The sequence below is a fragment of the Kalmanozyma brasiliensis genome (assembly GCF_000497045.1).
Source record: "Kalmanozyma brasiliensis GHG001 unplaced genomic scaffold PSEUBRA_SCAF7, whole genome shotgun sequence".
Classification (NCBI taxonomy): domain Eukaryota; kingdom Fungi; phylum Basidiomycota; class Ustilaginomycetes; order Ustilaginales; genus Kalmanozyma; species Kalmanozyma brasiliensis.
This window is the reverse complement of record NW_015961990.1, coordinates 565,119-591,826: the sequence shown is the minus strand read 5'-3', so window position 1 is coordinate 591,826 and position 26,708 is coordinate 565,119. Positions and strand designations below refer to the sequence as shown.

Sequence of the window (26,708 nt, the reverse complement as noted above, 5' to 3'; positions counted from 1 at the left end):
AAAAGGAAAAAAAAAAAAAAAAAAAAAAAAAAAAAAAAAAGGTGAACCCGGATTCTTTCCCAGATTCTTTCTAATTCCCAGCCGTTCAAGAGAAATCCATCTTCGAGCATTGTCGTTCCGCCAGAGAGAACGAGGCTGAGGAACAAGTGTAAGTGAGCGGCGTTCCCTGTCCCGCTGCTCCTCTCGCATTGTTGCCCGCGGTCCGCTCCCGTGAGAAGGCTGGAAGGACCTGCAGCTCGTCTGACTCCGATTTGCTATGATGCTGGAGCCATCAAAGCTGAGAGTGACTGCCTTTGAGGGAACCTCGGCATGCTCATCCTGCCCTCGTGACGCGAAAGGGAGTCGGGAGAGAAATGGATGAACCTTGTTGGGGGAAGAGTATATATCAAGTCAATGTGGCTTTACTACCAAGTCTCTTTGCTCCAAGGTACCTCGAAACGACCGTTTCTAGACTACTGCAATGACGAAGGACATCGAATGCGCAGCCTCGCAAGGCGGCCTGGTCTGGGAGGACATCAGCGTGTCTCTGCCTGCCAAGCGCCCTCTCAGCTCCTATTTCCGCAACATCCCTCCCTTCGCCGACAAGCAGCTTCTCACCGGCCTCTCGGGTAGCGTTGCTCCCGGCGAGATGCTCGCCATCATGGGCCCGTCCGGCGCGGGCAAGTCTACCTTTCTCGACGTGCTCTCTACCCGTCGCGCCCCCTCTTCGGGCAGCGTCACCGTCTCGATTGCGACCAAGGACGTCAAGAGCGTCTCGTCCTATGTCGAGCAGCACGATTCGCTGCTCGGCGTGCTCACTGTCCGCGAAACCATCTGGTACTCTGCCAAGCTCTCTCTCCCACCCACCACCCCCACTGCCGATATCGACGCGAGAGTGGACGTGATCATCGCCGACCTCGGACTGACGTCTGTGGCATCCCAGCGAATCGGCACACCCATCCAGCGTGGTATCAGTGGCGGTCAAAAGCGACGTGTCAGCATCGGTTGCTCGCTCGTCACCCTCCCCAAGATCCTGTTCCTCGACGAACCCACCAGCGGACTCGACACGTTTACCGCCCACGAAGTCGTCGGTGCCATCGCCAACCTCGCCAAGCGGCACAGCATCGCCGTGCTCGCCACCATCCACAGCCCCAACTGGGAGATTTTCAGCACGTTTGACAACGCGCTGCTGCTGAGCAAGGGAAGGACGGTGTATCAGGGTAGCACAGGTGGGGTGGCGGCTTGGTTTGCTGGGTTGGGCCATCGTTGTCCCGAGTTTACCAATCCGGCGGATTTCATGATTGGGTTGGTCAACGATGATTTTGTCGATTCGAGCCGAAGCAAGGGACGAGAGGGTGTTTCCAACGCAGGCGAGAAGGTCACCAAGGGCGATTCGGGAGCGTTCGCCGATGCCTGGGCTAGCCACGTCTCGACTCGTATCACACCTGGCACGTCCCACCACGCCCTCGTTGGCAGTGGGCACGATCGCTCGTCGCCCAAGTTCACGACTTGCTCGGACGCACCTTCGCCCTCGGCACCCGCATCCAGCAGCTTCGCCATCCACCTCTCGCGCACGCTCACCCTCACACGTCGCAACTTGCTCAACTACTCCCGCAACCTGCTCGCATACGGCATTCGACTCGGCATGTACCTCGGCATGGGTGTTCTGCTTGCCACTGTGTGGGTGCATCTCTCGCTCACCGATACGCGCATCAACGACCGGCTCTCGGTGCACTTCTTCAGCGTCGCCTTCTTGGGCTTTATGGCTGTTGCTGGTATCCCATCTTTCTTGGAAGAGCGGGCGGTGCTGTTGCGTGAATCGCGCAATCGGTTGTACGGTCCACTGGCGTTTACGCTCGCCAACACGATCTCGACCGTACCGTTGATGTTTGTCTGCTCGCTGCTCTTCTCCGTGCTCACCTACTGGAGTATCGGTCTGCGACCGGGCGGGTTTGGCAAGTTTCTGGTCTTTCTCTACCTCGGCGTGCTCACGGCCGAATTTCAGGCTCTGCTCGTCGCAGCGGCGCTACCGATCTTCGTCGCCGCCCTCGCGGTCAGTGCGTTTCTGAATGGCTTCTGGATGTGCGTCCAGGGCTACTTTATTCGGGCTGCCAATCTGCCCAGGTTTTGGTACTACTGGGCCCACTGGATCGACTACGAGACGTACGCGTTTGATCTGCTCGTCCAGAACGATATGCTGGGGACGGTTTTTGCCTGTCAGGGCAGCGTGGTGGGAGGTGATTGCAATTGCGCCTACCCGAGCTCGCTGATCAAGCAAGGGATCTGCGCGGTCAGCGGGGAAGATGTGATGCATGCGATTGGCATACCGACCAACACGATGGGGCTGTATGCGGGGCTGCTGGTCGTCATCATGGTCGTGTACAGGGTCGGGTTTTATGGCGTGTTGAAGTGGCAGCTGCGCTGACGTGCTTGAAGCTGCACGGCCCTGTAGCACAAGCAAGGAACTCTTTCGTCATCACACAATCACACTGCTTATGAAGATGGCAGGCGCTACATCGCGTGGTATCGCTTGTCTTTCTTGCGCGAGTGCTTTAGTCAATGACAACATTGGATCCGACATTGCTCTTGCTCGCCTTCTTCTTCTTGGTCACCTTGACCACTTTTGTCGCACCGTCTTCGTCCTCCGCTCCCTCCTCCGACGGCGCTGTCTTTGTTCTGATGCTTGACGAGGCCTTCTTCTTTGACTTGACCTTAGCGATTTGCTCCGGCATCTCCTCCTGCTCCAGAACTGGCGGTCGCGTCGGCGTTTGCGTGGCCTCCGCTTTGTTTTGGGTCTTGCTGTCTGGAGCGATCAGATTGTCCAGCCGAACAATGGGGATCTGATCCACATCCTCCTCGTCCTGCCCCTCATTTCTCATCGCTGCACTTCGTGAGGCAGCCGGAGAGTCGACAATGTAAAAAGGATCCTCGCGCTGCTTCTGGAGTCTCGCCTCTCTCTGCGCTTTGCTCTCCCTTGCTGACGGCACCGCAGCCTTCTTCGGCTCGATCGGCGCGTGACTGGTGACGAACGGCTCATCATCCGCCTCGAGATGCGAGGACAGATCGATGCTGTCCAGCACGACGAAGCTCTCGGGCGGGACGATCCATGCGTGCAGGTCGAGGTCGAGCGGCTCGGGGACGCGAGACTGTGCGTTGGCGCCGAGGGGGCCAAGGGTGTGGTTGAAGAAGGGTGGGGAGAGGAGGTCGAGGCTGCGCGGAGGTTTGGTTTGCGCGGAAGCCTTCTCGGTGAGCTCGTCGCCCTTCTGCTCGTCTTCCTTTCCGCTGGCAACCTCCCCGTTAGAAGCCGTGCTCGGGTCCGTAACGATGTACGACTCGAGGTCCTTCTCAATGAGTCTGAACAGCTGCCTGTATTCGACCGTCCGCTCCTGCACCTCTGCGTCCGACGACACGCTCTGTATCGCATCCAACCTGACCACCACGTCGCCCGTCACGCGCACCAGCTCATCGAACTCAGCCTGCGGCTTCATCCCCGCCTCGCTCCACCGGGTCGAGAGGGCCGACGCCCAAAACGCATACACCTTCACCGCGCCGTGCACGCACACTGCCGACGTCGACGCATCGCACAACCCCGCATCGAACAGTCCCGGTCGCAGCAAAAGCAGGATCACCTGCTCGGGGTGCTTGAGCTCGTACGCGTACTCGCCGAGGATCCACGCTGCTGCATGGATCACCTTTCGTGCTTCGCGCATGTCGTCCCCCACCGAGGGCTTGTTGAAGCTCAAACCAGATTCTGACAGAACCCAATCGTATGAGGGAGCAAGACGGCCGTCCGAGAGCAAGTGGGTCATGACGCGCGCGGCGTGCGGTCGAATCGCCCGAACGCGCGCCGAAATGTCGATCAGCTGATCCCGAATGCGCGAGCCAACGTGATTGCCATCGGGCAAATTGGACACCAGCGAGAGGTGGAGAAGCGTATCGATGTACCAGGTGAAGTCGTTGACGTTGGCATACGTGTCGTAGCTGCTCAGTGCGAGGATGCGCTCGACGATCTCGAGACGGTACGAAGGAGACAGGGTGGGGTTGCTAGCCGATGTGATGGCGGCGAGGGAGCCAGAGGCTGGGTCGGCGTCGTCGCCGGCGGTGCCGCCGTTGGTGAGGCTCGCTTTGAGTGCGGCTGCTGCTGCGCCTGCGCCGTCCATGGTCGAAGATGTGGTGGATGAGGACGGTGGCTCGAGATGCGAAAGAAGCTGCGAGACGATGCTTTCGAGGTTGCGACTGACAGCCATGCCGGAGACCAGCTCGAGCGCCCGCAGTCGGATCGACAGGTCTGGGTCCTCGATCGACTCAAAGATGACATCCTGGTGCTCGGCGACCAAATGCGAGTGACTCGGCAGGATCTTGACCAGCGCAAGCAGTGCGATGTACTTGAGGTTCTGATCGGTGTCTGTGAGGAAGCTCGCGAGCTTCTCGACGCAGGTGTGGGCGAGATCATCGCCGCCAGGCTGGGTGAGCATGCCGCCGATGATGATGGTGTGGATGCATTCGTAGAGCAGACTCATGGCTGGCGTGGTGGAGATGATGGTGCTTATTGGCGGGACGAGCTTCTTGACAAGACGAGGTTCGAGGGGCGTAAGCGATCCGAAGAGCTTGATGATCTTGATGAGCATCCAGTTGTTGGTCGATGTGGTGAGAAGGCGGAAGAGTTGCGGTGACAGAGGGAGGAAGGGTCTCGGATCGCGCCGTGCTAGCTCGCAGATGATGTTGACGGCTGCTGAGACGACGCCCAGATCTGGATCCTCGAGCTTCTCTCTGAGACGATCCCAGCTGGCCTCGAGAAGGTCGGGACACTTGATGACGAGCGAGTACAGGACGAGGAGGGCCTTCTTGCGGATCATGGGCCTGCTGTGCGTCAGCAGCTTGATCACGTCCGGTCCCAGATGCCTTGCCAGGTCTGGCGTTGCGATGTGGGACAGCCCGTTGAGCGCGATCGCCACGTCGAGGTATTGGCTGGATTGCAAGTCCTTTTTGATCATGTTGGTCGCCAGGATGAGGACCTCGGTGTCGGCGGAGAAGCACTGAGCGGCAGCGAGGTAGCCGACGTGCTTGTGGTGGTATTTAGACGAGGCCATAGTCTCGAGCATGTGGAAATTGGCGCCTGAGAAGGGATAGCCGAGCATCTGAAGGTAGGTGAGCTTGAGTACGGCTTCGGCCTTGACCTCGAGATCGCCCGAGCGCACCTCATGGCGGATCTCGTCCAGGACTTGGGCGACGTATTTAGGCTCATCCTTGCCTCGATGCGATCGAAGACCCTTGATGAGGTCTGAGAGCGAGCGTTCGAACATGGTGCCTGTTGATACGATCTTTCAGCTAGAGGCCAATGTCGTCGAATGTGTGCCCCTTGTAGTCGGGGGTTAGGCGAGGCAGCCGCTGAGGAAGATGAAGCTAGAGAAGAGAGGGTGACGAGTTGCGCATGGTGTCGAGCGCCGCCTGGAACAGAGCGTTGATGCAGATTCGCCGTCGATTCGGAAGATGCTGGCTTGCGTCACTAGAGTCCTTGGAGGTGCTGCGGAAGAACTGCGAGTCGATGAGCGCCCGTTGGCGAAGGAGGGTGTCGGAGGTGAGAAAGTTGGAAGCAAGGACTTGTGCTTGAGTTGCAGAAGGTGTCCTGTGTGTTGGTCTTCGGACAGCCCGAGATCCGCGAATATTTCCAGACCGAGTATGCAGGCCTCATTTTCGACAAAGCTCTTCGAGGGTTAGTCAAGACTCAGAGGTCAACAAATGACCCAAGATCCTTCTCATACAAGCACGAACAGACCACGAAGATCCGACACCGATAAGGAGATGAGAAGAGTAGTGACTTGCAGAAATGATTGCATCGAGCATTGTGTGTGCCGCTCAGAGTCCAACGGGCAACTCCTCCAAGGGCTGCGCTTCGAGCTCCTTTTGACGCTGAGCCTGCTGTTCCTTGCTCATCTTGTCTTCCGCTGCCAGCCTCTGTTCCGTTTCCTTGTTGGCTTCCTTCCTGAGTTGCTGTTGATGGTCAATTTGTTGCCTCACCTCGGTTGGCAGCTCGAATACCCTCAAACTGCCTCGGAACCTCTCGTCCCACTCAACCCCTTTACTCGGCCTGACAATCTCAAAGCCCATCTCGGCGTTCCTCCACTCCTTCTCCTTCTTGAAGCGCTCCTCTCGCAACTCGGATTCGGTCTTGCTGGGGTCGTTCTTCTCGATCTTGCTCTGCTCGCGCAGTCCTCGGGCCAGATCGCGTGCATCTTTGAGATGCTTGGGCAGCGCTTTGTAGTAGCTTTCTCTGGCCTCGGCGAGGTTCTTTTCCGACTTGAGGAAGTAAGGCGGGTAGCGCTCTTCGGTCTCAAGACCCCAGTCAAGGTCGCCGCCCTGAGGAGGCACTTCAGCCACCTGACCCACAAAAGTGCCTTCCCGACCGGCTTGGAACTCGCGCGCAGTCTCCTTAGTACCGTAGACGAGGGTAAGGCCGATCTCGGCACCGTGGCGTACCTTGTCACGTTGTCGGAAGAATTGGTACATGCGAAGCGGGATGTTGCGCCAGCCGACAAGGTTGGAGAAGTCGACAAAGCAGATGGGCGGTTGAGCTGGGATTTGGGCGGGCGGTTCTAGCAGCCTGGGATCCAAACGAGCAGCCGCAGCTTCTGCTTCCGACTTGACGCGCTGCTTCTCGGCTTGAGCGGCGGCGGCAGGGGACGGACCCATCATGCCGTTGAAGGCGTTGGGACCCGAGCCAAGATTGTAGGGAGAAGCGCCAAGTTTGTTGGCACCGGACCCGAAGCGCGATGGCAGTGGAGCACCAGCGCCGTCCTCCTCACCTCCAGACTCTGCAAGTGCAGCCAGAGCCCTGTCCTTCTCGTCCAAGAATTCGCTTGCAGGTGATGCGCTGCTGCTCTCGGCTGTCGAGGAAGAAGAGGGCTCTGCAGGGAGCTCGTCGAAGGCATGATCCTCGGCGAGAACCTGTGCCAGCTCGTCATCACGATCTCGTTTCATCACCTCGAGCGGCGCTGACCAGCCGTTTTTGAGCGCCCATGCCCACTCCTTGTACGCCGGCCTGCCGACGAGCACGAGACCACCGTCGATCTCCCTCTGCAATTCCTGCTGCGGCGTGAGTGAGAAAGGCGTTTGAGAAATGGCCGCCACCTCGTCCAACCAAGGCTCGAGGCCGAGAAGCTTGCGTCTCCTCTCCTGAATCTTGCTCTGCAGCTCTCGAGCCAGACCACCGTGACGAGTGCCGTTGGTGACCTCCCAGTCGATGCCGGCAGCCACCAGCACGGGCTTGACGTACTTCTTGAAGTAACGTAGAGCTTTGTCGTAGTCGTCGTCACCGGGCGAGCGTGTAGCGTAGACAGTGATCTTCCGTGGCCACTCTCCGGGCTTCATAGGAGCGTTGGAGAGATGCTTGACCTTGTCGATGTAGTCTTCGCGAATGAGCCTGCATTGGCGACGATCGTCATAGTAGAGGTAGGAAAGCGTGCCAACGGTGACGAGGAAGATGGACCAGTTGCGCGATGGCAGACGAGGCTTCCAGGCGAGGACTGATTTGGGTATGCCCATGAACTCGAGCGGACGAAGCACCGCTGGGATCTCGCGAGGGGGAAGCTTGGGCGGCTTGGCTGCTGCAGCTGCATTGGTGCTGGCTGTTGAGGTAGAAGGTGTCGATGAGCCTGGAGCGGTTGACGTCGATGCCGTCGCTGGCGGCTGTGAGGGCGGAGTCGAGCTCATCGTGTCGGGTTCAGCTTGCCTCGGTGCTGCTCAGCCTCGACAAGATTGAAGATGATGGTGATGGTGAGGTTGGGCAGCTCGACGAGCGTTCGGAACAAGTCGTGCGGGCAGAAAACCCTTTTTTCCGTCGATTTTCCTTTTTCTTCTCAAAAGTCAATTTCTTCTCGGATTTCGGAATGACTTTTTTGACGTTTCATCAGAAAGCAATGACGAACAACTTCTTCTGGCTCGTCATCATCAACCCCTTCCGAGACCGCTCTTCCAGCAAGTAGATCGTAGAGCAAGCAACATGGCAGCGTCCACCTCAACAGCCAGGCGAACATCCCCTACCGCTCTTCGACCGCTGTCGACGGAGCTCGGCTTGTTGGCACGCTCAGATGCTAGCGCCTCCTTCTCCTTTGGTCCCGTCAGCGTCGTAGCTTCCGTTTCAGGGCCATCAGAAGTGCGCATCCGCGACGAACTCACAGACCGAGCAACACTCGACGTCATCTTTCAACCTCAGCATGGCGTGGCCGGTATCCCTGCTCAGGCAGTATCCGACTCGCTCTTGACCGCTTTCTCCTCCATCCTGCTGCTTCATCACCACCCTCGATCCTTGATACAGGTAGTGCTGCAAACGCTCTCATCCCCTCCACTACCACAATCGTCCGCTCACACAGTCTACACTGACGTAGGATCGAGCCGACGGCATGTGGCAAGGCAACCGCTGCTTCTCGGGCCCGACTCCCCGCCTAGCGTCACAGAGCAAGCCGCACTGATCAACGCTGCATCATTGGCGTTGTTGGACGCGGGCATTCCTGCAAGAGCGAGCGTAGCAGGATGCGCTTGTGCAATCCTGCCAGCGACGCAAGGAATCGTGCTCAGACAGAACAGTCATCTCTCTGAGATCTCGGAGACGCAATTGGCAGGACTGGTGCGCCAGTACCAGCAAGACAATGGCGAGGGCGACGATGCTCACATGGACGAGGACGGCGACGCGAACGGCATCAAGTCGAACAAGAGATACACCGGAGAGACCGTTGTACTGTTGGATCCAACACCCATGGAGCTTGACTATGCGCTCAGCACGCATGTGTTCGCTTTTGCATTCTCGCAAACGCTCGATGCACAAGACAAGGATGCCAGGCCACAAGAGGTCTCGGAGCAGATCTTGGCCGAGTCGCAAGGTGCTGTTGATTTGGAAGATCTCGAGCAGGCCCGCGAGCTGTGCCTACGTGCGTGCTCTGCGGTGGTCGGCTTCATGCGAACAGCATTGCGCAAACGTGTACTTTCACAGGTTGCCGTATGACGGCACACAGCATCTCAAACAGTAATGGCCTTCATCGACACTGCTTTGTGGCCACCCATCCTCGTCTTTGAATGTTCTGCGCTGATGTGATGGTATGACAAAGCAAAGGGAGGTATACAGTGGTGGATGGACATACATCGACATGCGGCTGCAACGTTGGGAGGCCGCACCTCGTGCACTTCGATCAGTCAAATGCATTACAGGTTGTGAGAGCCGTCGGTTTCACGAGACTTTGCGGCAGTCAGACGGTGCTTCTTTATCAGAGCGTGACCGGGTATCTACCAGAGGGTTTCCACGCTTGTACAAGCCGAGCCAGGTCCCTGCGCAGAAGGCTATCGTTCCAAGCCGCCAGGCGCCTCCATAGCCTCGCACGCCGTATCGCACGACGCCTTCGCTGGCAATCATGGCAACAAATGCGCTCATCGCGACGTACATGCCGGTGCCATCGATGTCGGGCAACCCTTTGCGCGCGTCCGAGCCGAGAACGAATGGATATGGTGTTTTAACGGGCACGCTGTGCGCGGCTTTCCACACTTTGGGCAAATTAGATACAGCAGAGGCGGGCGATTTGGGAGGCAGACGCAGTCACCTTGGCTGCACGACTGGCGAGTGACGACCAAGGTGGATTGTGACAGAAGTTCAAGGTGTATACTGTAGGCAATCGCAAAAGACAAAGATCCAGAGTGAGATGTGGTTGGAAGGCTGTATGAGTGATGATCAAAATGACATTTGCGCAGTTGAATCGGCGACCTGGCTTGAGCGCGTTTCACTCGGCTCTCGGCCAAACCCAAAGCTGCGCGAGAACAAAGGGTGCAGCACAGCGCAGTCTGGAGCCCATAATGCTGTGCTTCCAACAACGCTTCGGCCCTTTCTTTCTGCTCACTCTTCCCTTTGATCATCTCGCACATCTTCCAACTCCCATCTCGCATTCGGAATCACCACCACCCATCACAAGACCATTGCCCTTTGTCTGACTCTTTCGATACCCCTTTGTCCTGTCACTGCATCTCGACGTCGCACACTTCATTTCCTTTTCACCTTCTCAGCACAACGCATCAGGCCGCGCCAATCCCAACGATCTCGACCTCTCGGCGCCTATTCAATCGCTTCGACGCACAGCATCTGTCACGAACACTTCTTGCGGTCAAAGGGACTGCCTCGGTGGGGTCCAATCATTGGCTCGGCCGCTCCTGCCCATCTGCGCACAATCTTTGCTCAAGACGTATAAGGAGACTCTACTCCATTCGACCCCGCAGCTCGTCTCGTCACCATGATCTCGGCCTTCTTCATCTTCAACCAAAAGGGTGAGGTGCTCATCTCGCGTCTCTTTCGCAACGACCTTCGACGCAGCATCGCCGACATCTTTCGCATCCAAGTCGTCTCGAATCCCGACGTACGCTCGCCCATCATCACCCTCGGCTCCACCAGCTTCTTCCACGTGCGTCACGAGAACCTCTACATTGTCGCCGTCACCAAGTGCAACGCCAACGCAGCACTCGTGTTCGAGTTCTGCTACCGCGTCATCACCATCGGTCGATCGTACTTTGGCGGCAAATTCGACGAGGAGGCGGTCAAGAACAACTTTGTGCTCATCTACGAGCTCCTAGACGAGGTCTTGGACTTTGGATACCCGCAAAACTCGGAGATCGACACGCTCAAGATGTACATCACCACCGAAGGTGTCAAGTCGGAGCAGGCGGTGAGGGAGGATTCGAGCAAGATCACCATCCAGGCGACGGGCGCGACAAGTTGGAGGAGAGCAGACGTCAAGTATAGGAAGAACGAGGCGTTTGTGGATGTGGTGGAGACGGTCAACCTGCTGATGAGCAACAAGGGGACGATCCTGCGAGCGGATGTGGACGGTGCCATCCTCATGCGTGCCTACCTCACAGGCATGCCAGAATGCCGCTTCGGGCTGAACGACAAGCTGGTGCTGGAGAAGAATGACAAGAACAAGGGCAAGGTGGACGCGGTCGAGCTGGATGACTGCCAGTTCCACCAATGCGTCAAGCTCTCGAAATACGACACGGATCGATCCATCTCGTTCATTCCACCAGACGGAGAGTTCGAGCTGATGCGCTATCGCTCCACCACCAACGTCAACTTGCCCTTCAAAGTACACGCCATCGTCGAGGAGATCTCCAAGTCCAAGGTGGAATACACGCTCAACCTCAAGGCCAACTTTGATTCGAAGCTCAATGCGACCAATGTGGTGTTGCGCATTCCGACGCCGCTCAACGCCTCGACGGTCAAGTGCCAGGTCAGCATGGGCAAAGCCAAGTACGATCCGGCGGAGAACCACATTGTGTGGAAGATCGCACGCATTCAGGGCGGAGGCGAGGCGAGCTTCGGCGCGGACGCAGTGCTCAGCAATACCACGGTGCAGAAGGCGTGGAGTCGACCCCCGATCGAGGTCGATTTTCAAGTGCTGATGTTCACCAGCTCGGGTCTGCTGGTGAGGTATCTCAAGGTGTTTGAGAAGAGCAACTACCAGAGCGTCAAGTGGGTGAGGTATCTCACGAGGAGCAACGGGAGCTACCTCATCCGATTTTGAGGGGAGATCACATGCAATGCAGATATCTCTTCGATACATCCATACAGCGTGTGCAGTGCGTTCTTGGCTGTTTTCGATTGCTTCATGAACGCCTTGCTGGACACATGTCGGTGAGAGAAGTGGTGTCAAGTGTGGATTGCATCGAAGTGTGTCCGTGAGACGGGTTCTACGTGAGCAGGCGCAAAAGCGACAGGAGAACAAAAGCGAGGCGAGGTCAGCAATCCGTCCGTTGCATCGCTACAAGGTTGCACGCCATCAAAAGCAGAGGAAGCGTCCGTAATCTTTCTTTTAAACAAAGTCTCCACAGAATGGTTTCGGAGGATTGACAGATTATAGATGATTTGTTTGAAGTGTCGTCCTTCGCTTGGTGCTCTATCAGCCGGTGATATGAGCTGATGTCGTCGGTGCTGCGGCAGGATACTTACGATGTGTGGGTGATGATGGTGAGAAGAGAAGGAGCGAGAAGAATTGATGTGTTCTTTGGGAGAAGAAAAAAGTGATTTCGGCCGGTTCGGGTTGCGGATTTGCTCTCGCCGCGGCCAACGGAGTCTTCGAGCTTGGGCAGGGTCCACCTTTGAGAAGACCTGCTCGCATGACACTTCGATCCACAGCTCTCATCATCTAGACTCCCGACTGAGCTCCCAGCATCACGCGGAAATCATGACAGTAGAAATCGAGGACCGAGCAGCATTTCATCTGCTCGGGCACCCGCTGCCGGCGCTGATCGACCTCGCCTCGACCTCCGGCACTACGGTCGACCTGTTCACGCTCTCGCTCCGCCAACCCATCATGCTCTTCCTCTACCCGTCCACCGCCTCGCCCCTCCGTCCGACCCCCGCCGCATGGTCCACAATCCCCGGTGCAACTGGTTGCACGCCGCACCTCACCTCCATCCCACCGCATATCCCGCGGCTGCTGGTCAAACAGCCCTCGCTCGCCATCTTCGGCCTCTCCACCCAAGCCCACGTCGAACAGGTCGAGGCGAAACAGCGGCTCAATCTGCCCTTCGGTCTGCTGTCGGATGAGAAGGAGGAGCTCCTCCAGGCGCTGGAGATCCCAAGCTTCGAGTTGGAGGGAAAGAGGTATTTCAGGAGGATGACGCTGTTGCTCCAGGGCGGACAGATTACGCGGTTGGACTACCCGATTCATGTACCACAAGAAGCGGGGAGTAGGGCAGAAGGACTGTTGAGAACCGAGCAGGAGCTCATGGATGAGGTCGAGGCGAGGGATGCTGCGGCTGCAGCGAGTCAGACACAGGCATAGAAGGAATGGTAGACGGTTGTCGAGATGCTAAAAGTACAATTGTGTTGCGGCTTGTGTGTTTGTGTGTGTGTCAAGCGCCACGTTTTAAGTTGATCGTGCGTCGTCCGCTCAGGTCGCGCGAGAAGCTCTGTGATCAACGACCACGACCTCTGCCACCACGCATTCCACCACCCCTCCCTCTCCCTCTGCCCCTATCCATCATCCCTCCTCCTCTCGCACCCCTCGTCGCCGGGTCTTTCCTCTTGCCCTTGGGCTTGGGCGCATCGTCCACCAGCAGCAGATCCAATGGCAACGCGTCGGGCAGGATCCAGTAGCGAATGTTGTTGCCCCGAATCGAAAGCGTATCGAGCGTCACGGCGGGTCGACCGCGAACTGTCATCTTGACCGTCTTGAGATGCGTGTTCATCTGGATGTCGACACCGGTCACGGTGCCGTGGACGACGGTGCCGTTCTTGAGCTCGATCGTCACCGACTCGTTGTTGAGCTTCATCAGGAATCTGTGTGGTCAGCAAGGGATGAGAACGAGTGTCAGTGATACATGCTTTATGGAATGCGATAGATGTGGATGTGGAACGCACCTGACGAGCTTCATCTTGACCGAATGCGCAGTCGGCGTGTAGTGCAGGGAGTAGAGCTGGTGGAGCAACAAAAGGCCTTGACCCTGACAGAGATCACCAGGAGAAGCGCAAGAGGGCTGCGTCTGTGGTGAGTATGCTAGGGATTCCGGCGGATAGCAGAGAGCTCCGTTGCAGAGATCGTGCAGTTGTGTTGTTGCGATCGTTGATGGTGGAGAAGGATGAAATGAGATGAAGGGTCGACGACCAAAGCTCAGAAACTTCTCCAGAGTCTGAAATCGAAGATGAATTTGCCCCCGATCTGACATGGACTGGATCGGGAGTTGCGTCGCGCGAGTCGCGTGTCTGTGTGTCAGTCTCGCTTCTCAAATGTCACAGAAGCAAACGGACGTGTTAATTGGCTTTGTTCGCCAAAATGAATCGAAAAATTTCAAGGCAGCAGAGCGCACAAACGCGTTCGATCCCTCCACAAAGCCTGTTCTGCTGGCCTTGCAAGCCGAACAGTGAATGCTGGCTATCTTTCTCCGCTCCCCTTCGACATCAGCAACCACAAGGTCAACAACAGCAGCATCGACCACAACATGAGATAATCGACTCCGACAGCAGCAACGTTCTCAGCGATACCGCCATCGATTCGCCGTCTCGTCGCCCACCATGGGTATCCAGGGTCTGCTGCCCTTGCTCAAGGACATCCAGAAACCCGTCCACGTCTCGAGCTATGCCGGCAAGACCCTCGGCGTCGACGCTTACGTCTGGCTTCATCGCGGCGCGTACGGCTGTGCGCGCGAGATCGTCCTTGGCGATCCGACCCCTCGATACATCGCTCACGCGCTGAGCCGCATCCGCATGCTCCAGCACTTTGGCGTCAAGCCTTACCTCGTTTTCGATGGTGACAAGCTTCCTGCCAAGAGGGGCACCGAAGACGATCGCGAACAGCGTCGTAGCGACAACCTGCAAAAGGCCAAAGAGCTCGAACAGGAGGGCAAGATGCAGCAGGCCAGAGACGTCTATGGCAAATGCGTCGATATCACCCCCGAGATGGCCTACCAGCTCATCAAGGTGTTGAAGGACGAGAGCGTTCCATATGTCGTCGCGCCGTACGAGGCAGATGCACAGCTGGCCTACTTGGAAGCGGAAGGCATCATCGACGGCGTTGTCACTGAGGACTCGGATCTGCTCGTCTTTGGCTGCAAGACGGTGCTCTTCAAGCTCGACCAGGCAGGTAACGCGGTCGAGATGCTTCAAGAGCGCTTCTGGACCAACAGAGCCATCGCGCTGTCCGGTTGGACGACCGTCGAGTTTCGGCAGATGGCGATCCTGTCCGGTTGTGATTATCTGCCTAGCATCGTCGGCATGGGGCTCAAGAACGCGCACCGGCTGCTTAGGCGGTACAAGACGGTCGACAAGGTCTTGCAGGCTGTACGACTCGAAGGCAAAATGCGAATACCGCCTACCTACTCGCGGGAGTTCCGCAAGGCCGAGTTGACCTTTGTCCATCAGAGGGTGTTTGATCCACGCTCCAAGAAGCTGGTCACCCTCACGCCGTTGCCAGACGGCACCCATGACGATATGCTGCCCTTCATTGGCGCGGCCATGGACGATCACGTCGCGAGGGGCGTGGCCGAAGGAATAGTTGATCCGATCTCGAGGACGCCGATCGTGGATCGTCTGCCCAAGCCTCTCACCACACGCAGCAGCTCGGCAGACAACATCGCCTCGACCTCGGCTTCCGTCGGTCTCCCCTCGTTGCATCGAAGCACAACGGCACCGACGACACTGGCTGGATCACAAGGCGGCACTGGCAGCAGGTTCTACAGATCGTCCGTCGGCGCTGGCCCATCGAAGAAGGTCGTCAGCAAAGAAGCAGGACTGCAGAGCTTGAAGAGCTTCTTCCGTGCTCCAGCCAGCAGCAGCCAGACTGCAGTCAAGGAGGTCAAAGCAGCAGCGAGTGCAACCAAGGGGGAGCGGACGCCGCTTGCACCACGCGACACAAATCGGCCAATCAACTCGAGGCCTCTGGCGAAGGAGGCAGAGGTCGAAGCAAAGCCGACGCAGAGCAAGTTCTTCGCCCGTTCCACAGCGATACTGACGCCAAAGTCGCCTGTTCGGTCACAAGACGCGAGGACGGACCATGCATATCTGCATCTTGGCGGCCAGCTGACGCCGCCGAAGCCGCGACAAGATCCGAACGATTCTGGGTACTGGGATGACGAGTGTGCTGACATGCATGACTTTGTCAAGTCGAGCAGTCCGCCTCGTCCACCGTCCGTGGTGCAGGAGTCGCAGCCGCTCGTGATGGACACACAGGAGTTCTGGCAGACGCAAGTGGTCGAGAGCAAAGTGGAGAGCGTCGTTGCTACACAGGTGGTGCAAAGCACGGCGTCTTCTTCGAGTGCGGCGGTGGTAGTGCCACAGACGCCGTCGAGAAGCAGGGAACGGATGCACTCGGCGTCGACAGAGGGCGACGCGGTGCTGTCTTCGCCCGAGAGCGCAATCGGCAGCGGCTTCATCTCGTCGCCAGCCTCATCGTCGGTACGAGGTGGCATGGACGGGTTGAGTTCTACGCAGAAGCGGACGGTCGACGGATGCGACTCGGACACACTACCCAGCTCGCCGCTGCTGGGTTGTCGTCCGACTCATCTGGATCAAGAGGACGACGAGGTGCAAGCAGAGCCCATGACACCACTAGCCGCGCGGAATGGTAATGTGCGCAAGCCAATGCTGCATACCAGCGCCAGCATGTCCAAGCTCGAGGCGTTTAGGTACATGCAGACGCCTCAGCAGGGACAGCAGCAGCAGGAGGAAAAGGGTCGAACAACTCATCCGAGACGATCGACGGATGCCAGCGCTGCGGTCTCCCCATCGGTGCTGAAGCTGGCAGCTTGTGCGAGTACGCCTCTGACGGCGACCCGGCCGACTAAGGTGCTCAAGCGGAGTCCGACGCTACTGTTGAGCGGCGGTGAGGAGGTGGAGACGGCGAAAGCTTCGAGAGGTGTCGGTGGAGGTGGTGGTCTCTTTGACAGGTTCCGGTTCTCAGAGTCGACCTCGACGTCGGCTTTGTCGAGGCAGCAGCTTCCTTTTTGATTGATTGTGGACCTCAGCAATGGCAAATGAACTTTGGTGGATTTGAAGATGCCCATGTGTGTGTGTCTGCGGCGCGTGGGCGCGTGGCTCGCTATGACGGGCGGAGAATTAAATTTCGACAGCTGCTTGGCATCGAAGATCGGTTGTCTGGCTTGCTCCAGAATCGGAATTGTTGATCAAGTACAAGCCTCTTTTGTCTCTACTTTGTCGTCCACCACCACATCGACACCACTCGACTTCGCACCCACATCCATCATGGCAGGTCGGAGCAGCGGCAGCAAGCGGCGCATGACGCTGCAAGATGCGCAAGGCGCGCCGATGGCCGGTTTCGCCGGGCTCTTTGTCGGTCTTTGCCTCGTATTCTCCTTCATACCGCTTTCGACCTTCTTTCCTGGCTACGACACCAGTCCCACAGGTCAGCAGTCGCTACCGCGAAGACTCCAGAACGACCTGAACCTACCGCAGCCCGTATGTAAGACCGAATTCTCCAACCTCTACCAGCAGCTTATGGCCAACGAGGCGGCGTGGCGGCGCAAAGGCGGGATCAAGCACGCCGACGTTCAGAATGCCGCGCAGAACTGCCGTCACGGTTGCGTCCACGTGGTGATCAAGTATGGTCAGATCTTTGTGCGTGGTCAGGCGAAGGACTGGCAGAGCCGCGTGCGGTCGACGCTGCAGCTGCTTGCGAGCGCATACCAGGGGGCGAGCGAGGAGGAGAAGGATGCCATCGAGGGAGCCGAGCTCGTAATTTCAACGGCGGACTTTGATGGCTTTACAGACCCTGTAGGCAGCCGAGGCGCGGGGTGGGTGTTGGATCGAAGGGTCGGCGATAAGGAGGGACAGTATCTCTTCCCCGACTTCTCCTTTGCCAGTTGGCCAGAAGCGGGCATTGCCTCGTACCCCGAGTTCAGGCGGCAAGCGGCGCAAGTAAATGCGGAGACGCCGTGGAGGACCAAGTCCAACCCAGCCTTCTGGCGAGGTGACGCTCTGGCGGGAAACCACATCAAGCCGCGCGAGTCGCTCCTCAGCGTCGCCACCGGTCCAGGCTCCGAGCTGTGGTCCGACGTAAAACGCACCAGCTTCTGGGAAGAAGGTCCGGATATCGGAAAGATCGTCTCGCCCCCAGAGCATTGTCGGCACAAGTTCCTGGTTCATTCCGAAGGCGTGGCCTATTCGGGGCGAAGCAAGTTCATTTTGGGTTGCGAGTCAACCGTGGTCATGCACGCACTGGAGTGGGAACAGCACTTTCACCCTGCGCTCATTTCAAACCCCAACTCGGCGGACAGGAACCATGTTCTTCTCGACGGGGCGTACTTCGAGGGTTTGCCGGCGACGATGCAGGCGTTGATCGCAGAGGAGCGGGCCGGAGGGGGGATGACGACGGGAGAACGCATTGCCAGGAACGCAAAACGAACTCTGACGGACCGATACCTCACACCGGCTGCGACAGCGTGCTATATCAGAGCCGCACTGATCAGCTACAGGAGGGCGATGGACGCGCGCAGCTGGCCCACAAGGCAGGGCGCCGTGCTGGAGCTCGGTGGGGGAGTCAAGCCGGGCGCAGGGACGCCCAAGGGGACGTTGAAGGAGTTGGGCGTCAAGGGTGACATCGAGTACGGCGTCTGGTTGAATTTGGGCATGCCCGAGTGGCCGCCTCAATGAGGAACACGGACAATCACATCATCTTTTCAAGGGACTGCTTCTCAAGACTGCCTCAGACGATTGAGAACGGAAAAGTGCCTGAAGATTGAGCATTGAGCTTTCGGCGTTCTGGCCTTTGTGCGGTGAGTTCTACGATCAGAATTGGTGGTCAAAGATGTCGTCCTCTCGTTCGCGACGAGGAGCGCTGCTGACCACCACTGGAGATGCGGCGCCCATTGGCTCCGCCTTGCCGGAATTATTGCGGCCCGAGGGCCGTGACGGGAACGTGGATCGGTACGGATCCTCGGGCGTGTTGATGCTGAGCGACGAGGTGGTGCTGCTGAGGCTGCTTCTCCTCCTCGTGTGGCCGTGGCTCTGAGTCGGCACCCAGTCGTTCGACTCGGTATGACGATGGCCTCTCCCGTTGAAAATCGACAGCTTCGACTGCTTGCTCGGCAACGCATGGTCGTAGCTCATCTGTGGCTGGCTGGGATCCTCGTTGATGTACTGGTCTGGTTCGACCAGTCCTGTCTTCTGCGGTCGCACCTCGCTGGTCGAGTGCACGTTCCATGGCGCGGTGACATCGTCCCGGCTGTTATCCCGCTCCGCCTCGACAACATGCGCGTTCCCCTCGTCGTCATAAACGACCCTCTGACTGGGCGGCAGCCTATCGTTGTATTGACCCGTCCAAGCGCGCTTCTTCTGCAGCTTCTTGGCCGGTCGATCGTCTACCAGCCCGTAGCGTATCGCCCACTTGGGCGTTCGCGCCGCCGTATCGTTATTTCGAATATTCTGGATGAACCAGTTGTGTATGTGACCAGGGATGAATGCGCAGCAGGTGAGAAGGACGTTGATGAAGAAGTCGCGCCCGATGCCGAAGCGGGTGGCCACGGCGAGAGGCGGAAAGAGGAAGCCGAGGACGACGAGGAGACCCGTGAAGCCGTAATGATTCTTCCAGCTAAAATCGATCTTGCCGTCCTCTTTGCGTGGAATGCCATTGCGGAGGAGCTTGGACATGGTTGCTGTAGTCTAGGGCTTTTAGGAACTTAATATGCTGATGCGTACGCAGAGTAGTTTCACGATACCGTGACGGAAATGTATGTGTCGAGTGTAGAGCAGGACGTTGATGAGGCTGTATATGGCGTGGATGCGTCTATCTGTAGCCTTTGGATGACAATGGTGGATGAATGACAAGACGCACCTCGAAAGCACGAACGATATGTGATCTGGGAGTGCGGGGAAGACTCAGCCCCAGCGCATTGAGCTGTCAAGCCATTGACAGGGTCCCGCTGCTGCTGTAGCTTGCTGCTGCGCTCAGTCAAGATCATGCTTGGCGCGGCATTCGCCGAAAAATCGTCGGCGCAGCGACACTGGAGGAGGGTGACGTGGGAGCGCACAACTCCGACAATCACACAAACTCAAAACGCCCTCTAGCTCGCGATGCTTGTTGCAAACCTCGCCGGTCAACAGGCGAGGTAAGCCAACGTGCTCCGATTCGGCTATGCTTTTTGCGCCCTGGCTTGGACAGGTGAGGGTCAGAGAGAGGGTTTGGGTCTCGAAAGGGAAGCGAGGCTTGGCAGCCCAATTTCGATTTTCGTTCATTTCCGCAGGGAGGGCAGGCTGCAGGTGAATGGCTGCATGGGCGCATGTGGCAGTGCGTCATGCTGCGTCGAACCCCGCCGCGCGACTCAGGGCGTGCAGCGGGGTTCTCGGTCCTTCAGGGTCGCCTTTTTCTGGCCCTTGTCAAGCGAGCGCAATGTATCGACGATGCTCAACAGATCAGATCGAGCACGTGAAGACGACACAGACGATGAAAGCATAGATGAGAAGGATGGAGGTCGATTGCGCCTGCTCGTATCACCGATAACAAGGCATGCGCAACGACAGTCAGGGACAAGGCTAGAGAATCGAAGGGTTGAAGAGTAGAAGATGGTTTGTGGGGGAGCGACACGAAACGAGACGTCAAGTTCTGCCGCTGCCGAGGTGTCGAAGAGGTGGAAGAAGGGTGGGAGAAGGCCAAAGGTGACGATCAAGACATGAATCGTCTTGAGACAGACCAGTCGAAGGGCAGCTAGAAGCTGGGCATGTCACCGCCGCCGCCGTACTTCGCGCTTTCGCTGTCGCCGAAGGAACTGGAAGAGCTGCCTCCGCCGCTACCACCGCTCATGCCTGACATACCGCCGGAGCTGTCGCCACCTTTGGCAGAGCTGGAACCGCTGGAGTCGCCGTATCCACCAGAATCACCCTTCTCCTCGCTGTCCTCGCCCTTGCCGGAGTCGTCAGAGCCCTTCTCGGAGCCACTCTTGCCAGACTCGCTGTAGCCGCTCGATCCGCCAGACTCGCCAGACTCCTCCCCTGAGCCACCCTTCTCGTCGCCGCCAGAGCCCTTGTCGCTGTCGCCGCCCTTCTCGTCACCGCCAGAGCCCTTGTCGCTGTCGCCGCCCTTCTCGTCACCACCAGAGCCCTTGTCGCTGTCGCCGCCCTTCTCGTCACCGTCAGAGCCTCCGTAGCTATCACCGCCCTCCTTGTCGTCTTCTCCGCCCTTGTCACCTTCGCCCTCGCCAGATCCGCCGGGCTTGCCGGAGCCTTTGTCAGAGCCTTCGTAACCAGAGCTGTCGTCGCCTCCCTCTTCGCCACCGCCGGGCTTGCCACCCTCTTCGTCGCCTGAATCGCCCCCCCTATCATCGCCCTTGCCCTCCTCGCCATAGCCGCCCTCGTCGTCGCCCTTCTCCTCGTCCCCGTAGCCACCCTTGTCATCGCCACCCTTCTTCTCGTCACCGTAATCGCCTTCGCCAGAGTCGGAACCCTCTTTGCCTTCGCCCTTCGAGTCACCCTCCTCACCCTCGCCTCCAGATTTGCCACCGTAAGAGCCGTCTTCGCCGCCGGACTCCTCGCCGCCCTTCTTGAAGCCGAACGGAGGACCGTGACCCTTGGAATCGTCCTTGATATCGATGCCTTTGATCGAGAGGAAGCTAGAGGAGTCGCCCTTGCCGCCGTCGCCGAGAACAATGAAGTCGTAGAAGCGAGACTTGAGGTTGCTCACGGTGCCAGCGGAGTGTTCATCGGTGGCGACGAGGCTGTTGTCAGTCGAGACGGGGCGCGCATCGACGCACGCAGGCAGAGCCAGAACGACAAAGGCAAGAAGAGCCTTGAAGGGGATTGAGAGGCGCGCCATGACTGGCAAGAGGTCTAGATGGGATTCGTAGAGCTGTAGTGAGGTTCTATGAGTATGTAGATGAGACGTTTGTGAGTGTAGTGGGAGGTGTTTGAGGATCAAGTTGAGGTGTGGTTGCAATTCAAATCCGAGCCACCGAAGGGGCCTGCTTATATGCTTCAGACGTTGAGCTGCGTGTGTTCGATGGAGTAGGAACCCGCACGGAGCTCAGCCACACATTGAGAGGCTGTCTGTCGGCAGTGCTGTCTGCTGTTTGCCTTGATCACGGACGAGCACGTCGCTGTGGCGACGAAGCGTATTGCCGTTTCTTTGCGGCAAGAAAGCAGCACCGTCGGCATGGCCTTCGAGCTGTCAGTGCTTCCGTCGGGACACATTCAGCTTCTGTTCCAGCCAGCGCAAGTCTTCCCCGAGGATTGGCGCAGCAAAAGGTCTGAGCTGCGGAACGTCTCCGGCAGAGCTGGCGAAATTTCGAGAAGAGCAACGCCGGTACGAACGCAGAAGGGTGGGCTTTGCCACAGTCGCTGAAGCTCGAATCACTTTCTCCTGCTCGGCACTCCCCGTCTCAGCGCATGACGTTCTCTGCGATGGTCAGGTGGCGTGAGACGAATTCGGGTCCTTTCAGAGCGACTGGGTCGGACCGTTCCGGCAGTTCAGGCCAGACCGAAGAGTCAGTGGGGAGATGCGACACTCTTTTAAGAGCGGAGCGCTGCCGTGAGGCACAGAAGTTCAGTGTCACTGATGCATTGCTCAGCCACACTCTCACTGCGAAGAGTTTGAGTGGGAATGGTAATGTGACTTTGATGAGGAGACCTGCCCACGGAAGCACGCCGATACGCTGAGCATTCGCGCGCTACGCGAGGCTCGCTTCTCAGCGCTCAGACTTCAGGGGTGCAGCTCGGATTTCTCCAGCTTTTTTCCCACGAAACTCGCGTGTGCCGCAACTCAACACGCAACACGGTGAGGTGGACCCTGAATCTCGAATTGACACGATAGGATGGGGGGTCTGTGAATCTCACGAGACTGTTGCCATCGTTCCATCGCCAATACCTGAAGGTCAAATCGTCCTTTGCAAGCTACTTTGCTGCGATAGTACTCGCCCCGCCATTCGCACCGGCGGAAGCATCCCGCAGGATGCAAAGACCATCAGCATCGCTATAGAAGCGGTCGTCGTCCGACAGCATCACCTTATCGGCTCCTCCGATCGATCCTCCCACGATCCTCTCGTTCTTCGGATAACATCGGGTCTCACGGTGACGGAAGTCGTCCAACGTGGCTGAGCCGCGCAAGGATGTCGAGTCGACCACTCGTGATCTCTGCGTCGCTGGCGCTCGTCCCGCCATTGCTCCTCAGCCTTGCGTTGCGGCTGCACTGGACCGGCTTGCTCTGGGCTTCTCCGCTCCTTCTACTCGGCTGGTCCGTGATCCTGCTTGCTGCTTTCCTCTACGCTTGCCACATCGCTGACGCTCAGAGCGACCGACGGTATCGCTACTCTCACGAGAGCCTCCGATCCTTACCACGCCTCGCCTTCCTCACGCCGGCAGCTTGGTCGGCACAACGAACGCGCCTGCAGTGGGCCCGCGAATCGCACAGCTCAGCATCCGCTCCATCACGGAAGCGCGCCGATGCTTCGGCCCTGACTCGAGTCACAGACGAGATCGTCGAGCTAATTCTGCGCGACTTTGTCTGCAAATGGCACACTCCCCTAGCAACAGGGTCGGACAATCCGACTGCGAATGACTCGGCCCCCGAGTTTGTCCAGGCAGTGGAGCAGACGATTCGAAATGCGCTCGACAAGGTTACCGCCACCATCAAGCGACTTGATCATGCCGATCTCGTCGTGCGCAGGCTGACTCCCAAAATTAGCGCGCACATTCGTTCTTACCGCAAAGCAGAGGCCGCGTTCCGCGGGCCTTCCGAACGTGCTCAGCTCGCCAGCTTCGAGAGCGACCAAAACGATCTCTTCCTTGCTCGCAAGTTCGAGAATGGTCGTCTTCATCCCGCCGTCGGCGACATGAGCAGTCCCAACACCAGACCTGCAGAGCAAGCCTTCCTTCGATCGGTGTGTACTCGTCTGCTTCGTGTCTTCATGCCATATCCGGAGAGCGAGAGCCCTTCGGTTCAGATCATCGTTCGCGAGCTGCTCAGCTGCACCATCCTTTTCGCGATCATTGAGTCCATCAGCGATCCCGACTTCTGGAATCACCTTCTAGAGCAGAAAGCCGGTGCCGTCATCCACGAACAGATCCTGGTCAGCAAGTTGCGCGATGCTCTGGACAAGCAAGAGACGCTCTCGAGCATCAAGACCGGCAAATCACGAGCTGTGCCTTTCATCGACATCGAGGCCAAGAACCTCCTGCCTTGGTCGCAGGAGACCAAAAAGCCGGACCAAAAGTCGTTCGATGCTTTCCTGCGATCCATCAAACACGCGACTTCTCTACTCGAGGTTCGCAGAACCAAGAATGACATTGCCGTACAGATCAGAAAGACAAAGACAAACCTAGAACGCCTCTCTGAAGAGCCATCCAACTCTTCCCGCGCAAAGCTTCAATCCTATCTCAAACGCCTCGAGACTGCATATGCCCTCGCTGATCAGAAGATCGCACAGCTTGGCTCCGACAAGGGCCTTCCAACGGTGTCAGCCAAAGTCTCGGCAGGCGCGGACCCGAATGCCTCTCGAGTCAAGCTCCACGATGTCCTACTCAATCCATCCAGCCTGTCCTTCTTCATGGAGTTCATGGACCGTCGCAAGAGATCCGTCCTAGTCCAATTCTGGCTTTTTGTAGAGTCCTTCAAGAATCCCCTCGAAGACGCCGAACCGGATCCGTCAACGGACCGAGAGCAGCTCCGCGCTGCAGCGAGTGCCTCTCCGCCATCCCGAGCAGCCGTGCAGACCCTCAAAGAGGACCTTCGCATGTTCGACAAGGTCTACTATTCTTCGCCCGCGATCAAGGTCTCACAGCGATACGTCGAGAGTGCCAGACAATTCCTCAGGGTCGACGACGAGGTCTCCATCACGGCTCTGCAGGTGATGCGCGTTAGACGTGACGTCTTGCACGCTCAGAAAGAGATCTACGAAGACATGGAGGTGGAGGACTGGCCGCGCTTCCGCGACAGCGAACTGTTCGTCAAGGCCGCCCAAGACCTGGGCCCCAATGCTCATCTTGCCGCTGGTCTTGCTTCCAGTGTAGGTTCGCTGGCCGCAGAGGCGCAGCCTTCCATGGGCCAGAAAGCTGTGGAGGTACAACGTCCGGTCGTACGGTCGACAAAGTCCCACTTGGAGCACTCGGACCTGTTCGGAACGGACAAGCCCGTGGGCGCCGAAGCGAAGCAGCCCGACCTCTTTGGCGATTCGCCCAGCGGCAGCAGATCAAAAGCGAGTGCAAAGTCGGACAACTTGGACATCCTCATCGGCGGGCGGACTCAGCACGCCGGACCAGACGGAAGGACACCGCTCTTTCGTGAGGATCCGCTTTTTGACGAACAGGAAGATGACGGCGATGAGCAGGGCGACAATAGCTCCGACTTTATCCAGGTCGAGAAGATGGACGAGCTGCAGAGCGTGCTTCAAAGCATCATCGATGACGACCTCGACAAAAGTCGAAAGCGTCCAGGCGCGTTGGCATCGTCAGGGCCGACCGGCGGCAAGAGCTCGGCACGTAGCAGCGATCCAGATGTGAATGCAGGTTCGACCGACAGCAGGAAGGGAAGCGGCAACTTCAGCAACTCGGACGATGCTAGTCGACCTCGCACACCTCGGGAAACCACAGCGATCTCGGTCCTCGACGAATTCGGGCCGAGCAACGCCTTCGCTGGCCTACCGAGCTTCAATCTGCGCAATGAGATCCAGAAGATGGATGCGCAGCTCGAGAAGCTTGAAGCTCAAGCGGACATCTTGGAGGCGCTGGCCCGCAAAGCCGAGCTGACAGGTGCGAGAAGCAGCGAGACGCGGCTGTTGGCTCAATCGATCCAAGCCGTCCGACGAGAAGCCCGCGACATCCGATGGCAGCGCAGCCAGCTCGAGCAACAGATGGCCGAGACTCAGCTGATCCCCGGACAGACCAAGATTTCGATCCAAGACACGATGATCTCGATCGACCACGAAGGCAAAGAGTTCGCGGTCTATCTCATCGAAGTTGGCATCCTGGAGCAGCAAAATAGCAAGTCCACTGCTCCCAGCAAAGGCGGTGAAGTCAGTACCTCGACAGCGCGTGGCTGGATCGTTGGCAGAAGGTACTCGGAGTTTTGGGCTCTGCATCAAGCGTTGAAAGAGCGATTCGCCGAGGTTCGGGCTCTCGAGTCAGAGTTTCCAGGAAAGAGGCTGGTCGGCCTCGTGCACGCTCCCTTCGTCGATGCACGGAAAGCGTCGTTGGAGAAGTATCTGCAGGCTCTGGTGAGGGTCAAAGTGGCTTGCGAGAGTGAGGAACTACGAATGTTCCTTTCCCAGGATCCCACCGCCACAACGTCTAGCCTCGGGTCGCGAGCCTCCAGCGACGCCGCCTTCCCTACACAGCCAATTAGCTCCGGCCCGGCAACACCAGGGAAACAGTCTGCTGCATTCCCCGGAGGTGCATTGGTCAAGACTCTGTTCAAAGGCATGACTGGCGTCGCCGAAGGCCTCGACGACTTGATCGGCATCGGTCCGTCCATGCTTGACGTTGTCGTCCAACGTCTCTCGACGCAGATGCAGACCAAGTCGAGTGCCTCCCTGGTCCAAGGCATCGCCGATATCGACATGGTGTCTCAAGCGATGGACAAAGATGCCACGCATGCTGAGCTGCGCGAAGCAGCAGGCGCGGGTACCACGTACTGGACCGAGCCCATCTGCGATCTCTTTACCGAGCTTTTCGAGCTGGACGAGAAGAACAACTGGCTCCGTCGTCAAGCCATCGTCATCCTGCTGCAGCAACTGTTTGGATCGACGGTGGAGAGGAAGATCCGCGAAACCTTCTCTGCCGCGCTTTCACCTACGTCCATCACCGGGTACGTCACGGCTTTCAAAGCGAGTCTATGGCCCAACGGCGTGCTGAAGGAACCGACCCCGCCGAGAACGAGGGCCGAGAAGGACCTGCTCAGGGAGAATGCGAACAGCAAGCTGGCGACCCTCATCCCCGAGCTCGCAGCCAACTTTGTGGGCCGCGAGAACGCAAGGAAGGGAACGCGCAGAGTGTTCTCCGCATTGCAGAACAAGCGGCTGAACAAGCATCTCATCTATAGCTTGTTGGACGTCGTTGTGGATGAGCTGCTCGCCGTGCCGTCCGTTGCACTGGCAGCGAAGGGATGAAGTTATTGACTGAACAGAAACGAAACGTCACAGCTCTGCTCTTCGGTCTGTGTCTCTTTCGTGTGCGTGATGATCATCTTGTCGGGGGCTGAGCTGCGGCTCAAGTCGACGACACCCTCAGAGAGAGCGTCGTTGCCAGATCAAGCATCAGAGAAAGT

The 26,708-nt window shown here is 58.0% G+C and overlaps 12 protein-coding genes across 12 annotated transcripts; 7 read left to right on the top strand and 5 right to left on the bottom strand.

The window, feature by feature from the left end:
- Positions 1-460: 460 nt before the first annotated feature.
- Positions 461-2,404, top strand: PSEUBRA_005886 (ABC-2 type transporter; the record flags this gene model as incomplete). The annotated part of the gene is made up of 1 exon (XM_016439309.1): positions 461-2,404. The coding sequence occupies one exon, from the start codon at positions 461-463 to the stop codon at positions 2,402-2,404; it is 1,944 nt and encodes a 647-aa protein (XP_016290066.1).
- Positions 2,405-2,531: 127 nt separating this feature from the next.
- PSEUBRA_005885 (Clathrin/coatomer adaptor, adaptin-like, N-terminal) lies at positions 2,532-5,282 on the bottom strand (the record flags this gene model as incomplete). The annotated part of the gene is made up of 1 exon (XM_016439249.1): positions 2,532-5,282. The coding sequence occupies one exon, from the start codon at positions 5,280-5,282 to the stop codon at positions 2,532-2,534; it is 2,751 nt and encodes a 916-aa protein (XP_016290065.1).
- A 553-nt stretch (positions 5,283-5,835) lies between these two features.
- PSEUBRA_005884 (Mitochondrial import inner membrane translocase subunit Tim54) lies at positions 5,836-7,689 on the bottom strand (the record flags this gene model as incomplete). The annotated part of the gene is made up of 1 exon (XM_016439247.1): positions 5,836-7,689. The coding sequence occupies one exon, from the start codon at positions 7,687-7,689 to the stop codon at positions 5,836-5,838; it is 1,854 nt and encodes a 617-aa protein (XP_016290064.1).
- A 289-nt stretch (positions 7,690-7,978) lies between these two features.
- Positions 7,979-8,977, top strand: PSEUBRA_005883 (Exoribonuclease, phosphorolytic domain 1; the record flags this gene model as incomplete). The annotated part of the gene is made up of 1 exon (XM_059465637.1): positions 7,979-8,977. One exon carries the CDS (start codon positions 7,979-7,981, stop codon positions 8,975-8,977), a length of 999 nt encoding a protein of 332 aa, XP_059320363.1.
- A 1,270-nt stretch (positions 8,978-10,247) lies between these two features.
- On the top strand, positions 10,248-11,531 carry PSEUBRA_005882 (Clathrin adaptor, mu subunit, C-terminal; the record flags this gene model as incomplete). Its single annotated transcript, XM_016439269.1, has 1 exon — positions 10,248-11,531. The coding sequence occupies one exon, from the start codon at positions 10,248-10,250 to the stop codon at positions 11,529-11,531; it is 1,284 nt and encodes a 427-aa protein (XP_016290062.1).
- A 660-nt stretch (positions 11,532-12,191) lies between these two features.
- Positions 12,192-12,794, top strand: PSEUBRA_005881 (Redoxin; the record flags this gene model as incomplete). The annotated part of the gene is made up of 1 exon (XM_016439267.1): positions 12,192-12,794. One exon carries the CDS (start codon positions 12,192-12,194, stop codon positions 12,792-12,794), a length of 603 nt encoding a protein of 200 aa, XP_016290061.1.
- A 133-nt stretch (positions 12,795-12,927) lies between these two features.
- Positions 12,928-13,386, bottom strand: PSEUBRA_005880 (Ribonucleoprotein LSM domain protein; the record flags this gene model as incomplete). The annotated part of the gene is made up of 2 exons (XM_016439258.1): positions 12,928-13,291; positions 13,373-13,386. The coding sequence occupies 2 exons, from the start codon at positions 13,384-13,386 to the stop codon at positions 12,928-12,930; spliced, it is 378 nt and encodes a 125-aa protein (XP_016290060.1).
- Positions 13,387-14,023: 637 nt separating this feature from the next.
- On the top strand, positions 14,024-16,453 carry PSEUBRA_005879 (XPG N-terminal; the record flags this gene model as incomplete). Its single annotated transcript, XM_059465636.1, has 1 exon — positions 14,024-16,453. The coding sequence occupies one exon, from the start codon at positions 14,024-14,026 to the stop codon at positions 16,451-16,453; it is 2,430 nt and encodes an 809-aa protein (XP_059320362.1).
- Positions 16,454-16,708: 255 nt separating this feature from the next.
- On the top strand, positions 16,709-18,115 carry PSEUBRA_005878 (Lipopolysaccharide-modifying protein; the record flags this gene model as incomplete). The annotated part of the gene is made up of 1 exon (XM_016439277.1): positions 16,709-18,115. The coding sequence occupies one exon, from the start codon at positions 16,709-16,711 to the stop codon at positions 18,113-18,115; it is 1,407 nt and encodes a 468-aa protein (XP_016290058.1).
- A 135-nt stretch (positions 18,116-18,250) lies between these two features.
- Positions 18,251-19,111, bottom strand: PSEUBRA_005877 (Proteolipid membrane potential modulator; the record flags this gene model as incomplete). Its single annotated transcript, XM_016439248.1, has 1 exon — positions 18,251-19,111. The coding sequence occupies one exon, from the start codon at positions 19,109-19,111 to the stop codon at positions 18,251-18,253; it is 861 nt and encodes a 286-aa protein (XP_016290057.1).
- A 1,054-nt stretch (positions 19,112-20,165) lies between these two features.
- On the bottom strand, positions 20,166-21,269 carry PSEUBRA_005876 (uncharacterized protein; the record flags this gene model as incomplete). Its single annotated transcript, XM_059465635.1, has 1 exon — positions 20,166-21,269. One exon carries the CDS (start codon positions 21,267-21,269, stop codon positions 20,166-20,168), a length of 1,104 nt encoding a protein of 367 aa, XP_059321683.1.
- Positions 21,270-22,557: 1,288 nt separating this feature from the next.
- On the top strand, positions 22,558-26,550 carry PSEUBRA_005875 (Phox homologous domain protein; the record flags this gene model as incomplete). The annotated part of the gene is made up of 1 exon (XM_016439263.1): positions 22,558-26,550. The coding sequence occupies one exon, from the start codon at positions 22,558-22,560 to the stop codon at positions 26,548-26,550; it is 3,993 nt and encodes a 1,330-aa protein (XP_016290056.1).
- Positions 26,551-26,708: the final 158 nt, after the last annotated feature.